At 54.4% G+C, this 14,824-nt stretch overlaps 1 protein-coding gene across 5 annotated transcripts in view; it reads left to right on the forward strand.

Annotated features, from left to right (window-relative positions):
* The window catches only part of Kifc3 (kinesin family member C3), a 33,124-nt gene extending 19,062 nt beyond the window's left edge, over nucleotides 1-14,062 (forward strand). For all 5 annotated transcript variants that reach the window (XM_038312551.1, XM_038312552.1, XM_038312553.1 and 2 more), the window contains 17 exons: nucleotides 4,033-4,098; nucleotides 4,545-4,688; nucleotides 4,780-5,019; nucleotides 5,393-5,566; nucleotides 6,019-6,166; nucleotides 6,236-6,366; nucleotides 7,232-7,343; nucleotides 8,162-8,343; nucleotides 9,030-9,134; nucleotides 10,305-10,435; nucleotides 10,815-10,938; nucleotides 11,400-11,529; nucleotides 11,614-11,843; nucleotides 12,077-12,211; nucleotides 12,706-12,814; nucleotides 13,537-13,563; nucleotides 13,760-14,062. In XM_038312551.1, coding sequence (XP_038168479.1) covers nucleotides 4,033-4,098; nucleotides 4,545-4,688; nucleotides 4,780-5,019; nucleotides 5,393-5,566; nucleotides 6,019-6,166; nucleotides 6,236-6,366; nucleotides 7,232-7,343; nucleotides 8,162-8,343; nucleotides 9,030-9,134; nucleotides 10,305-10,435; nucleotides 10,815-10,938; nucleotides 11,400-11,529; nucleotides 11,614-11,843; nucleotides 12,077-12,211; nucleotides 12,706-12,814; nucleotides 13,537-13,541 — 2,166 coding nt within the window. In that variant the 3' untranslated portion in view covers nucleotides 13,542-13,563; nucleotides 13,760-14,062. The remainder of the gene's footprint in view (nucleotides 1-4,032; nucleotides 4,099-4,544; nucleotides 4,689-4,779; nucleotides 5,020-5,392; nucleotides 5,567-6,018; nucleotides 6,167-6,235; nucleotides 6,367-7,231; nucleotides 7,344-8,161; nucleotides 8,344-9,029; nucleotides 9,135-10,304; nucleotides 10,436-10,814; nucleotides 10,939-11,399; nucleotides 11,530-11,613; nucleotides 11,844-12,076; nucleotides 12,212-12,705; nucleotides 12,815-13,536; nucleotides 13,564-13,759) is intronic.
* The last annotated feature ends 762 nt before the right edge of the window (nucleotides 14,063-14,824 follow it).

A 14,824-nucleotide genomic window follows, 5' to 3' on the forward strand; every position in this document is an offset into this window, starting at 1 on the left:
CCGTTCTGGTCTTTAGTGGAGTGGGTGTCCGTCAGCCCACCCTAGCTCATGGCCGGCCCACCCATGCTGATGACTTCATGCTCTGACCCAACTTCACCACTCACTGTGGTCTTTGAGGGCACTGCTGCATTCAACATTCATCTACAGTTACTAGGAACCAGCCTAGTGCAAGGCACTAGGAAAGCAGCTCAGGGGTCAGTACAGATCTCCTATGCTAGCCCAGGCTGTGCAGCCTTAATTCCAATCCCAAATGCTCTAAAGTCCAAACACTCTGCTGAAACTTTGACAGCTAAGCCTGAACAAAGTTTATTCCATGCACAAAAAATGCTATTAAAATACTGTAAAATTTACCCCAGACTCTGTGTATAAGGTGCATATAACACACAGGTGAATTTGCTTAGACCTGGCACCATGCCCAAGATGTCTCATGGTGTATACACAACAATTTAAAATCTGAACTACAGAAAATTTCTGGTCCTGAACACTCAGATGCCACTGCTCAGTTTGTAGTAGAGTATGTCACATGCTGGGCCTTGGCAAGCACATCGCACACATTTCCTCACTTAGTCTTCAGGGCCTTGATGACAGGGACGCGGAGAGGCATGGAGAGGTGAAGGGACTTGTCTGGTTACTCTCGTGAGCGGAGGTCTGGTTAGGTTTGGGATCCTGGGTTCTCAAATGCTATCCCTGCCCCTCAGGGGTGGAGGGCAGAGGGGACTACATGGCACTTGACACAGCTTTGTCAACCAGGCCAGGCCAGCCTCCCAGCTGGGGAGTATGAGAGGCAGAATAGGTGAGGTGGCTGTGGGAGGGGTACTGCCTTGATCCCCCCACCCCACCCCTCGCCACCATCCCTGGGGCTCCAGGTGAAATGCCAGCTCAGCAAGGCTCTGTAGAACCCCTGGCAGAGCCGTTTTTATGCCTCGAGATAGCTGCTGACCATGCTGCCCAGGCATGGTGGGAGGTGAGATAATCACTGGGTTGGGAGCAGACCAGCTGAGACAATGAAGACCTGAGCGGGTACCCCACCTCCATCCAGCTGCTTCTGCCATGGTAAATGCGGGTTTATGTCAGGTCAGTAGACAGGCAGGCCCCAGTCACTGTGCCCCTTGCCTCAGTTTCTCTAGCTGAGTGGTTCTCAACCTTCTGAGGGCTGCAACCCTTTAATACAGTTCCTCATGTTGTGGTGACTCCCTAACATAAAATTATTTTGATTGCTACTTCATAACTGAAATTTTGCTACTCTTATGAATTATAAAGTAGGTAATTTTGGAGGTAGAGGTTTGCCACGGGGGAGGGGGGGGTGGTCACGATCCACAACAGCAGAGTCGAGCCCCAGCTCTAGCTGATAACCTTAGGTGGGAGGGCCGTCACCTCTGTGGACTCTGCACTCTCTGTTCCCCGCTCTTTGATTCAGGGGTTCTGCACGCTGCTCTCTGCTGTTGAATCACACTGAGCATCTGCGATCTGCTTGGCCTTTGTAGTCCTCCCCTCCTAAGTGTGTGAGTAGGCGCGGCACAGGCTTGCAGGGTGTGGTACCTTGCTCTCTGCTCCTCCTGTTCCTGTCTCCCATCCAGTTCTCTGGACATTCCACTCTCTTCTTCTGCCCTCAAGCCTTCTCCAAACAGAGCCTCCCTCCCAGCGCAGGCAGGGACCCACTCCCTGCAGCAGGTTCTAACTGTCCTGCCCGAGTCAGGTGCAGCTGGTCCTCGGGAGGGTGCCCTGACAGGGTGCCCTTCGGACCACTGGAGTCAGATTCCCCTGCTCTGCTTCCTGAGATGAGCTCCCAGATAACTTAGCGTCTGGTATCTCAGACCAAAGGGGTCTTTTATGGTCCCCACTCCTTGTCAACAAGTTGTTCCCATCCTGTCCATCTCCTGGGTCTCCTTATTTAGCCCAGCAGAGCCAGCAGCACCTGAGTTCCCATTGTGATGCAAGAAGGAGGTAGACTGTAGACACACCAGAGGCCCTGACTCCCAGAAAGCATTGCCAGCCCCATGTTCCTACAGCGGGGCTGAGCGCCCAGCATCAGCCAGCATTGGAAACAGCCAAGGTCAGAACTTCAGACATTCAGTGAGGCAATACAAAGCGTTAGAAAGTAGATTTTCTTACTGTAGGGCGAGGGAAATGCAAGAGAAACTCATACACTTCACACCTGACTGGAAATTAGAGACTCTGGACTGTGATTCTGCAGCCTGGAGGCCCCGCTCCTTCATATCACCCACACAGGTTTCTCTTTGATAGGATGCTAATAAGCTACCGTGAGGAGGATGCAGGGGTCAGGGCAGAGTGGTCACAAAGGACTGGAAAGACCCCTCTGGTCAGAGATGCTACACACCAAGTCCACACTGGGCTTGTTGGGGGTGAAGGCAGAGGGCCTGGGAGACACAGCTATGAGGTTGCACTTCAAACCTCCAGCTTTGCCCTCCACAAACCAAAGAGCAAGCGCCAGCTTCACAGTTACCTTGCAGTCAGTACCACAGCTGACCTAGCTGCTTCCTCAGTAGTAGGACTTCAGACCAGCTCAGCTTTCTGGCTGCCTAACTCTGCTTGTAGCCAAAGGGTGCACACACACTGGGTTCTCAGCCCCGTACGGGCAGTGGTAGTGGGTAGAGAAATGGCATGGGCTTTGCTTTCCTGCTGAGCCCACGGCTGAGAGTGTCCCTAGGAAGGAACTTACTAGAGGTGAGTAAGTTTTCTCAAGTCTTAGCTTTTAGGTCACCTGCTTATCCCCTGGAGGTATGGGCAGCCTGGCTGGGCCTTCCGCTCTCTCAGTGGGGTCTTGGGACATCAAGAGTTGACCTGCACTGGCCTGCTTGGGTCTACAGCGAGGTGGAGGATCTCATGGCCCTCTTCCTCTTGCCCAGCTAGCCACTCTGTCCAGGCCTAGGGAACAGTGACTTCTGAGGCTACATGCTCATCTGAGATGTTACATCTAAACATCCAGGTCCCATCCCACCTGTCTTTGAACAGGGTCTTACTATGTAGCCCTGGTTGGTCTGGAACTCGCTATGTAGAACAGACTGGCCTCAGAGTTCCCCCTGTCTCTGCTGGGATGTGCACCACCACACCCAGTATTAGCCTCTCTTATAAGTTTTGAGGTACTGGGTATGAGTTCCCATCAGACTTTGGCCATGCGTACCACATCGGAGATTCTTCTTCAGGTAGTCATTAGGTATCCAATTATGTGTGTGTGTGTGTGGGGGGGTCTGCCTTATCTGCCTGGTGTCTGTAGACAGTATTTCCCTTCACCTCATTTAGTAATCAGAGTCCAGTACTTTGGTGGCCAAGATACATAAGCCTCCTAATCCACCAAAGCCCATCTGACTCTCCACACCTTTTCTGAGGTGACACAGTCATCTAGAATGTTCTGAGGAGAAACTCAACATGCCCTGGAAAACTCTGCTGCCAGGAATCTTGTCTGCCAACCCTGTTCCCTAGGGGGCTTCCTGGGGCAGACTAATATAGGCTCAGGGTCTGGGGCCTTCAGGGATGGTATCTTGTTGGGGGCAGCTCCAAAAGAAGGGTCCCTGTCCTAGGATTTTTATGCAAGGCTTTGTCACCACAGGGGTCCCCCTCACTGAGTATCTTGCTTGCCCATGTTCACGCCCATCTTCCTGGTCACAGTTCCTCAAGGTCCTGGACATGGTCTGGCTGCAGAAGACAGTTTCACAGGCTGCTTCACTAGAAGCTCCCCAAGGTGGAAAATGCCGGGGGCTGGGCAAGCCTGAGCACAGGGACTTCTGAAGGGCCTGTGCCAGTGAGGGGTACTGAATTTCCCAAGAGTTCCTCTCCAGGCCTTCCTGCAGAGCCATGGCTGACACATTATTGCAGGGAGTGGGCATTGCAGGTCGCTGGAAACAGGGCAGCTTACCAGAGTTCCAGGGATAGCCTGGTGCTTGAACACAGGAAAACCTGAGGCCCTGGGGTCAGAGGAGCCACGCTGGCTATCACTGGAGCTGGGCAAGCACACTGGGTGTGGGCTGGTGGTGAGGACCTGGACTCACAGTGCTCTTGGCTTTGTGCCCACAGGTGGAGCATCTGAAGGAAAAGCTCCTTAGCCAGGCCCAGGAAGTGAGCCGACTACGATCAGAACTGGTGAGACCCCAGTGCCATTTCAAGGAGGGGTGGTGGATGCCAAGCTGAGGATCCCACCTCGGGGTGTGGCTGGGTCCCCATGCCCTACCTGAACTTACGCTGCCTTGTGTCAAAGGCTTGTTACTTCTCACCGCAGAGCAGGGGGCTAGATCTCTTTGCTGACGTAGAACAGGAGTGTGAACTCTGCATTAATGTGACTCTGTGTCACTTTCACACTCAGGAAAATAGACTGAGAGGAGCAGGGCGGCAGGGAGCGGGCCTGCCTCACCTCACGGCCTCCTTTCCTGTCTTTCTCTTGACGTTTTTCTGAGCCCCTGGCCTCCTCCTCTCCCTGCCGCCCCTTTCTTTACCTCCTTTCTGGTGCTCTCTGTTCTCCTGGCTTCATCTCACCTCTCCTGGTGTGTGTGCCCTCGCTCATGCCTCCTTTGGGCCCTGGCTCTCTGCAGGGAGGCACCGACGTGGAAAAGCACCGAGACAGGCTGATGGTGGAGAACGAGCAGCTGAAGCAGGAGCTGAGGTGCTGTGAGGTGGAGCTGCAGGAGCTTCGGGCACAGCCGGTGGTGCCCTGTGAGGGCTGTGAGCACAGCCAGGTAAGCCGGCAGGTCACTGCCACCCTGGGCCTTTGGGCTCAGCTGCACCACGTGGCCCTGCTCCTATCCTGTCCGCCTTGACTACCTGCAGGAAAGCACCCAGCTCCGTGACAAGCTGTCCCAGCTGCAGCTGGAAGTGGCTGAGAACAAAGGCATGCTGTCAGAGCTGAACCTGGAGGTGCAGCAGAAGACTGACCGGCTAGCAGAGGTGGAGCTGCGGCTCAAGGACTGCTTGGCTGAGAAAGCACAGGAGGAGGAGCGGCTCAGCCGGCGCCTGCGGGACAGCCACGAGACTATCGCCAGTCTGAGGGCCCAGTCCCCACCGGTTAAGGTGAGTCGTGCTGCCTTGAAGGAATCCTGGGCCCAGGGCAGGTCTTACCCCTAAAAAGAGCCTTGTCCCAGTGGATAGCCAGGTGTATGTGACTGAAGGGCTCTCTCCTTCTGCACTCGCTGCCAGGGCAGGCTCTGTGACAGGGCTTGTATGCCCGGCACAAGTGCACCTGCTGTCCTCTCTGTCCTTCTTGTCGGTTTTTGGTGCCCAGCCTGGCCTCAGTCAGGCTTCCCTTCAGAAGATGCTAGCAGGCCCTGCAGCATTCTGCAGAACCAGAACCCTTTCAGCTCCTGGAGGTTTTGTTCTACCAGCAGCTGCTGTTGGGTCAACTGCGTCTAATGATGCTCTGATCTGTCTTTCCCTCTCTCTGCAGTACGTCATCAAGACAGTGGAGGTGGAGTCATCCAAGACCAAGCAGGCCCTCAGCGAGTCCCAGACCCGAAACCAGCACCTGCAGGAGCAAGTGGCCATGCAGCGGCAGGTGCTTAAAGAGATGGAGCAGCAGCTGCAGAACTCCCATCAGCTGACAGTACAGCTGCGGGCTCAGGTGAGCGCACCAAGAGAGCTATAGTGGGGACTCCACACCACAGACTCGGGGTCTAGTTCCTCCTTTCCCCTGACCATGTGTCAGTCTCTGTGCCCTCATCTATAACATGAGCTGGTCATAGAAACTCCTGGGACCTGGGAGTGATCATAAGGGGCTGTCCGTGGCAGCCCACGGGTTTGCTCGGTAGGGCCCGCTGCTTGTGTCGCCACGTTTTTTCCAATCTCCTGAGCGCATGTTTCTTGGGGGCACATAGCCTGTCACCTGTTATGTGCACAGACCAGCTGGAGGTGATGTCTGTGCAGACTCGCAGCCCTGTGGGAAAAGCAGGCCATTCCGTCCCCTACACCAGCCAGGCACATGTCCAAGCCCAGGAGAGACGGGGGCTTCCTCCCCACACTTGCCCTGCCCTTTCTCACACTCCCTCCTGAAACTTTCCCTGGCCCGGCCATCAGATTGCCATGTATGAGGCGGAGCTGGAGCGGGCACACGGGCAGATGTTGGAGGAGATGCAGTCCCTGGAGGAGGATAAGAACCGGGCCATTGAGGAGGCCTTCGCACGGGCCCAGGTGGAGATGAAGGCAGTACACGAGAACCTGGCAGGTGAGCCTGAAGCCGGCTCTGCCCAGCCCCATCCTGGAAGCCCAGATGTCTAACACCTTCACCCCATAGGTGTAAGGACCAACCTGCTGACGCTGCAGCCTGCACTGAGGACCCTCACCAACGACTATAATGGGCTCAAGCGGCAGGTGCGGGGCTTCCCCTTGCTCCTGCAGGAGGCTCTCAGGAGTGTCAAAGCTGAGGTGAGCAAACCCAATGGGACTTCGCTGGGAGAGGCCAGTCACCTGTAGTCAGAGCCCCTATGCAATAGCTTCTTGCCTTGATCCCAAAAGACATTCCTCTCGTGAGCTCTCATCCATGCTACAGTAGCCTTATAGCTATTATGTTTGTTTGTTTAATAATTAATTAATTTATTTTTGAGACCCTGGCTCCACATTTTCCTGCCTTAGCCTCCGGAGTGTTGTAATGACTGGCATCTGCCACCATGCCTGGCTCACTGTTTATTATTTACTTTCTTTCTTGCTAGAAGAAGCATTGAGTCCAGGACTTCATGGTAGGCAAAGGCTCTACCTCCAAACTTCATCCCCAGGTGCTCATTTTGTTTTTTAAAGCCATCCTCACACAGTGTGAGAATAGCGAGTGTCTCTTAAGGGGCCTCCCATGTGGCTGAGCCTTTTATAGCCACTGGCTTCTCAAGTCTATATGACAGCTCTGCAGAGACGGATATATTCTGGGAAAAGGAAATAAGTTCTTGAAATAATCATGTCAGTAATACATGGATGCGGCCAGGAACCAAACCAGGGTATTCTGGACATCACCACTCTCCTTAACGTCCTAGCTCCGTGGGAAGGGTTCGATTTGGGAGGCGCTGAATCTTGCTGTAGCCAGCTACTCAAGTTCCAGGCCTTTGCTGCTGCTTTGCCTAGAGCCCAGTTTTTCTTGTCTCTAAGATGGGTGCTGGCTGTGCCTCTGCAGAGATTGATCTGCCATGATAGTACATGTCGGGTACTCAGCCTGGGCAGATGAGGGTAACGCCACCAGGCCAGGGGGCCAGGGAAGGGAAGCTAACAGAGCCAGGCCTTTGATGGTAGTGTGCACGCTCCCCAGATTGGCCAGGCCATTGAGGAGGTCAACAGCAACAACCAGGAGCTGCTGCGCAAGTACCGCCGGGAACTGCAGCTGCGCAAGAAATGCCACAATGAGCTGGTGCGGCTGAAGGGTGAGTATCCTCGGCTGCATGCAGTTACTCCCAGCGCTGTTTGTGATGCTGCTAAGGATTCAGGGGCCCAGAACAGTCAAAACTTAGCTAAAGGCACACAGCTAGCAAACGGTCCACCTTGGATTTGAACTTACCTTTAAAGCCCCTTGCCTGTGGCAGGTTCCTCCCAGGCCTGGGGATGTGAGGGCACTGTGCAGTAGTGGCACTTGCTCCAGACTGGGGCTTCACTGATCTCTGCCCTGAGCTCTAGAGACCACCTGCTCTGTGCCAGCTGTTGCAGACCCTGGGGAGTCAGCTGTGTCCCCAGTCCACAGCCCTCACCATGCTCATGTTGGCTGGGAGAAGAGAGTGATGAGTGGTTATTAGTTGCCAGAGAACCCTACAGTGTCCCTTCACCAGGGCTGGGAGCACACGTATAGCTGTCCCTGGGATACACTGCCAGCCCTCCTTTTCTTGCCTTGTTCTTTTTTCCCCATCTGGTTCTGGTACCCAAATCCTACCTAGCATTCCCTATGCCCCTTTAGATTGATAGATAAATCCCTTGGTTCATGGAGTCCAAGCTCCTTGAATAGATGAGGAAACTCAAGTCCACAGAGAGCGTTACCAAGACTGGCTACAGTATCTGAGCCACAAGGTAAAGCACCCTGAATTTGTCTGCTCAGGAAGAAAACTTACTGAATTCATACAATAGTCTGAGTGATTAATAATAAGTTGCTCCTGGAACTCTGCATAAAAGATGGGACTCTTGGGCCACTGGTCTGCCTAGAACTGCAGTCTGGCATTGATCCATTTCATTTCTCCATCTTCTATCAATCTAGGAAACATCCGGGTGATTGCACGAGTCCGGCCAGTCACCAAGGAGGACGGGGACGGACCTGAGGCAACCAATGCTGTGACCTTTGATCCAGATGACGACTCCATCATCCACCTGCTGCACAAGGGCAAGCCTGTGTCCTTCGAGCTGGACAAGGTCTTCTCCCCGTGGGCCTCACAGCAGGATGTGAGTGTGGCTCCACTGCAGGGCATTTGCAGGGACATGAGAGGAGCAGCAGAGGAAAGGACAGAAACACAAGGCAGGGGCCAAGGCTAGGTGAGAGTGGAGAAGCGTGGATCACTCTTCATCCCTCGGGTACCACTGGAGGCCTTAGGGAGATCCACACTGACCCTGCTTTACCCAGGGACCATGGCTCTGCCCGACCCATGGCTCCTTCCACCTCAAGGCCTCCTTCATCAGCCATCAGGCCCAGAGTAGCCTCCCTTGCCGAGTTCCTTTTTTGTGACAGTCCCATGGGACTTTCTGGAACTCCCCACTGTCCCTGACGCCCCCAGTGCCAAGGCTGAGCAACATGAACTCCATGGGAGTGACAGCTTCACATTCCTCTCAGCTCAGAGGCCGCCTTCTAGGCTTTCTGGCCTACATCTCTTTCCTGCTGGGGGTCAGGCAGACCCAAGCCAGAGAATGTGCTAGGCACATGCTAGCCTCTGCCTTGGTTGGGTCAAGTCTTCCCTGAGAATGTATAAACTAGGATTGGGCCCCAAACCCTGGTGATAGTGGCTAAATCCTGTACAGTGACCTGGTTCTCATTGATGGAGGCCTTAGCTGGGAGGTGGTTGGAGTTGGAGCTGTAGGGCCCCACGTGCCAGCAGCACTGGAAGCCCCTTGGTCCCTGCCCTGTGTCCCCGCAGGTGTTCCAAGAGGTACAGGCCCTCATCACCTCCTGCATCGATGGCTTCAATGTCTGTATCTTTGCTTATGGCCAGACAGGTGCCGGCAAGACATATACGATGGAGGTAGGTGTGTGCCCGGTAGGAACAGGCTTAGGGACCTAGCTTCCTTCCATGATCTTTGGGTTTTGCACAATGTATGCTTTGTCTTATTCTCACAACCACCCTGGGCTGCTGTTCCTTGCATTGACTCCATGGTACCAGGCCTGCAAAAACAAGTATCTTCTTCCCAGGAGCCTGCCCCCATAGGCTTGCATGTCTCTAGGAAGTGGGGACAGACATCAGAGGACTCTTGGTCTAAGTCAGAGGCCAGACCTCCTTCCTTGCATATATTCCCTGAGCTCTTTTCCTATAGTGTGGCTGCCTCAGACTAGGCTTGAGGATTCCCAGGGTATTATGATGAATGAGGCTTGGTCTCAGCCTTTAGGGGGTTCCTGGGCCATGGGAGACTTGCTACGTACGTGACTATAGTTGTGGGAAGCTGGGCTCTAAGAGAAGGGCTTTATCCATGCCATGTGCCCAGAGTCCTTGTAAGCAAGGACTGGGGCAACAAGGACTAGGGCACTTAAGTTGAGGAATTTATTTTTATTTTTTTGTTGCTGTTTTGAGACAGGGTCTCTATGTAGCCCTGGCTGTCCTGAAACTATGTTGGCCAGACTGACCTTGAACTCAGAGATCCTCCTGAGTGCTAGAATTAAAGGCACGTGTCAACACTCTAGCCCAGTGTTGAGGATCTTGACTATGGAGTAATAGAAAAACTCCAGCCCTGTAGGGTTTTCTGGCTCTCTAGAGGTCACTGTGGACTCCCCTACATAGAACAGGGGAGCTGGCAGAAAACAGCTTGTTGGGTCCTGCTCAGGCCATTGGGCACCTGTTATCTTTCCACTAATCCCCACGCCCTGAGTTCTGAGTAAAGAGACTGCTGAGCCAGACAGGACAGGAGAGCTAGAAAGATGCTCAGCCTAAGCCCTGGTGCTCTGCAGGGTAGGCATTCCAGACCTTTGCCCCTAGAGCTCCTTCCATTCTTACCACCTTCCTGGCAGCAGGATAATCTGCCTTAAAGGTAGGGAAACTCACTTATTCCTAGTAGAATACCCAGATATTTATTCTGAGAATAGGCCAACAGGCAGCAGGCAGCTTCACAGGGAGGCTCACCTGTAGGGTACCTGGGGGCTGGGGGTGGCAGATGCTGTGTGAACATCTGTAAGGCCACTGGGCCTTTCCTTCTGCCATCAGGGGACCCCTGAGAACCCAGGCATTAACCAGCGGGCCCTACAGCTGCTCTTCTCTGAGGTGCAGGAGAAGGCGTCTGACTGGCAGTACAACATCACCGTCAGCGCGGCTGAGATTTACAATGAGGTCCTCAGGTGGGCCGTGCCAGAGTTCTGTGGGGCTCATGGTGTGGTGTGGGGGGCTTCCTGGTCTCTGGGTCTAGCCTCTAGCTAGAGCTGACTTTGACCAAACCTAGGAGGTAGGTCCTCATCCCTTATCTGGGCTCCTTTTTCTGTTGTGGGCTGCACTATGCTGGTTGGGATCCCTGTCCAACCAGAGGGTGTGCGTCCTTAGGACTTCTTTGGAAACCTTTTCCCCCTTTCTGAGGACAGGGCAGAAGAGGGAAGGTCAGCAGCGCCATTGTCCAAGATTCCAAGATTGATTGTGGGGGCAGAGTTCAGGCTAGAGACTGGGTGCAATGCAAGCAGAGGCCAGAAGTGGGAGGGAGAAGTAATGTCCCGCTTGTCCCCCCAGAGACCTGCTGGGGAAAGAGCCTCAGGAGAAGCTGGAGATCCGGCTGTGCCCAGATGGCAGCGGGCAGCTCTACGTGCCAGGGCTGACTGAGTTCCAGGTGCAGAGCGTGGATGACATCAACAAGGTAAGGAGTACGGGACGCGCTGCTCTGGAGGACAGGCCTGGGCTCAGATGTGGGCTGTCACCACCTGACTGTGCAGCTTGGAGGGGTCCCCAGGCCTCTCTGTCCTCATCTGAAGGGAAAGGTGGGAGGACTGTTAATCTGAAACCAGTCTGCTACCTAGCAAGACCCTGTCTCAGAAACACTTCAAGTGACTAGGTGCACACCTTTGATCTCAGCACTCAGGAGACAGTGGCAGGTGGCTCTCTGTGGGTTTGAGATCAACCTGGTCTGTATAGAGTTCCAGGCCAACTAAGGCTACATAGTGAGACCTTTTCTCAAAACAAAACAATTAAAAAGTAGCCAGCTGTTGATGGTCCTACCATCTCTGAGCTGCAGCTTGATGTGCGTAGTAAGACTCGTCTCCCCCAAATCAACTTCAGTATATAACTAAAACACAGGGTGCCATTGCCTTTGCCTCCCAGGTGTTTGAGTTTGGCTACAACAACCGCACCACAGAGTTCACCAACCTGAACGAACACAGCTCCCGCTCCCATGCTCTGCTCATTGTAACAGTGCGTGGTGTGGACTGCAGCACAGGCCTCCGAACCACGGGTAAGAGACACACAGTGGGCATCCCGGTCAAGCACTCCATGGCTATCCTGAGCAGCGCTGACCTGTCCTTTGCCCTGCCTGCAGGGAAGCTGAACCTGGTGGACCTGGCTGGTTCCGAGCGTGTGGGCAAGTCAGGGGCTGAAGGCAACCGCCTGCGAGAGGCACAGCACATCAACAGGTCCCTGTCTGCCCTGGGGGATGTCATTGCTGCCCTGAGGTCCCGACAGGGCCACGTGCCCTTCCGAAACTCCAAGCTCACCTACCTGCTGCAGGACTCCCTCAGTGGTGACAGCAAGACTCTCATGGTGGTGCAGGTGAGGCTCTGGGGTTCAGGAAGGGCCTCCCCAGGCTGTCAGCTCCCCCAATCCCACATGGACCCTGCCAACACTCTTATGCAATACACAAGTCTCTCCCCATGCCTCTGCCACTTTCATTGCCCCCAGAGGTCTCCCCTGATCAGAAGCATCCTCTAGTGATCATGCTGCTGCCTCCTGCGCATGGAGGCAGACAACTGGCATGGACTGGACCTGAACTCTCTGTCCCTTAGGTCTCCCCAGTAGAGAAGAACACCAGCGAGACTTTGTACTCCCTCAAGTTTGCTGAGAGAGTTCGCTCTGTGGAGTTGGGCCCTGGGTCCCGCCGCACAGAGCTGGGCTCCTGGTCAAGCCAAGAGCATCTGGAGGTAGGGAGAAGAGAGGAGGGTCTCCCCTCCCCCAAGGCCCCCTCCCCCTGTGGGCTTGGCTCTGAGTAGGGAGTGGGGCTGATAGGCTTGAGTGGTGGGGGCAGAAGCTGCCACAAGGTGGGTGAAGTTAGAACCCATTGGCGTTTTCTTTTTCTGAGGCAGGTTCCCACCATGGAGCTCTGACTGACCTACAACTTCCTTTGTAGACCAGGAAGCCTCAGACTTCCTGAGATCTGCCTGCCTGTTTTCTGATTGCTAAGGGGTCACTATACCAGCTCCATGGCCCCTCTAGGCCATCTTTATTTTGGGGGGGGCCAGCAATGGCCCATTGTGGATATGTAATGCAAATTTATTTCCTCCTTCATGGGTAATATTCCTGGGCTGACTTCTCATTAGTCGCCTTTGTAGATGATGAGGGAACATTGTCAGGTGGATTGAGAGGAGGAGCCAGGACAGCCTTGGCTTCCACAACAACCGGCCTTCTCTGTTCACAGTGGGAGCCAGCTTGCCAGACACCACAGCCATCAGCGCGAGCCCACTCTGCCCCTGGCTCTGGGACCAACAGCCGTCCGGGCTCCATCCGAAGGAAGCTGCAGCCATCGGGTAAGCCTGTCTGGGAGAGGACTGGGATGGGAGGGTAGGAGACTTTCCCACATTGATGGGTCACCGTGCCAGGCTGCCCTTTCCTAGATAAGCTGTTTTAAAAAGGGAAGAAAAACCCTATGAGCCAGCCCTAACAGCCCCCACCTGTAGTCTCAACTGCTTGGGAGGCTTAAACAAGAGGCCTGCCTAATGCAGTCTCAAAATGGAATTTTAAAAAGGAGGTAGAGTCAGGCATGGTACTTGTGGCTGACCTCAGTTAGCGTTTGGGAGGCAGAGGCAAGATTGCAAGTTCTGGGCCAGCATGGTTTACACAGTGAGTTCTAGACCAGTGAAGGTTATACAGTGACACTAGTCCCAAAAGAGAAGCTGCTTGCTTAGCATGTGGGAAGTCCTGGGTTCCATCCTCAATACCCCAAAACCACATTTAGAACTGGTCTCCCTGCCTTGCCTGCTCTGGACAGAAGGCAGAACTGAGTCCCAAGCCCCTGGAGAGGGTGACAAAGAATCTGACCATAGAAGCTCCTAGCACGTGCTACTGACTCAAAGCCCATGCTGGGTACATAGGAGCCCTCACCTCCAGTGGAAAAGAGGCCCCATCACAGGGCTGTAACCCGGGATTCCTGCCTTATCATTTGGAGGCCAGGCCACTCACTGGGTCCAAAAGGGGTGGTGGCAGCTGGGTCAAAACTCTGCAAGTGAGATGTCTGTCACTTTGATTTCAGCCTGACGGCTGGGGCTGCAGTCTGCAGGTGAGTGTGGGCCAGCGGCCTGGGGCTGCCTGCCTGCTGTCTGCTATTGGTGCAGGGCTCTGCTAGGGCTGCGTGGTACAGAGCCGGGCCTGTCCTCTGCCGCCTGCTGTCCATATGCTTCTGCTGGCCTCCTGCTCTGCGTCTGCTGTGGGCACGCCTGCTGAGGCAGGAGGCTGAGAGCACCCTTCTTTTTCAGGAAAGTTGAGGCCAGTGCCTGTGTGAGGATGTGCTACGCTGCCAGGCCTGGAGCTGGGCCCTGAGGTCTGGCTACTGTTCTAACACCATCTGTGGAGGCAGGAGATAGAGGCCTGTGTGGAGGCTCTCCTGCCCTGCCTCTCCTGAGAAACATGCTCAGAAGGAAGCGAGTATCTGTGTGGTTCTAGGCACCCAAGCGTGGGCTTCTGCCAGGGTGGGGATGGTATTCTGCCTGGTGGGCCGGAGCCATGGAAGTCCAGCCCTTGCAGGGAGGGTGGTCCCTACTAGTGGGGAAGGCTGAGGAACCAGCGCATCTCTGCTTACCCTCCTTAGGAGGGGGTCCCTCACTGGAGTGTGTATATAAATGTTCTAAGGTGTATATAGGAGCCCCCACCCTGTCAGGGGTCTGGGCTGTATTTATGGCTGGCAGAGGCCAGTGGACAGGGCTGGGTCCTGCTCATCTGCCTGACGCCAGGCACTCTCCCTGCCCACTGATTCTCAACATGCTCCTCTCCCCAAATCCTATTTAAGAACTTTTGGAAGCTTAGCCATTTTTACCTATTAAAATTAATGTCTTTTTACACGAGCGTAGTCTGAGTCATTGGTACTGGGAGACCCTGTGTATGGATCATGGAGAGTGGACATTGTATGCCCTGTTGCTCCCCACTAAGTGACCATACAGACTCTAGAAGCTACCACCAAAGGCCATGTGTTCCCCCTGGGAGCCAGGAGTCTTACTGTCCCCATGCCTTGTCTATCATTTTGGTTATGATCTCAACTATGAAGACCCCATGTGTACCTGTAACCATTGTCCCATTTCCATGTTACAGGGAGCTGTCAGGTTTGCCAGTCCACTGCTCACCCTGGGCTGGCCTTTGCTCCCAGTCTTTGGAACTGTGGCCTACCTACCTACACATTTGTGCCTGGCCCCGACGTCTTGCTAGGCACATCACCAGCTGTCCTGGAGGGCAGCGGTTGGTTCGCATGCAGCCAGGAAGCGCAGGGATTCCTGTGGACTCTGAAAGCCACTCTAGTCTTCCAGTGTCATCCAACATCCTGGTCTAGT

This window comes from Arvicola amphibius, chromosome 15, assembly GCF_903992535.2.
Source record: "Arvicola amphibius chromosome 15, mArvAmp1.2, whole genome shotgun sequence".
Taxonomy (NCBI): Eukaryota; Metazoa; Chordata; class Mammalia; order Rodentia; family Cricetidae; genus Arvicola; species Arvicola amphibius.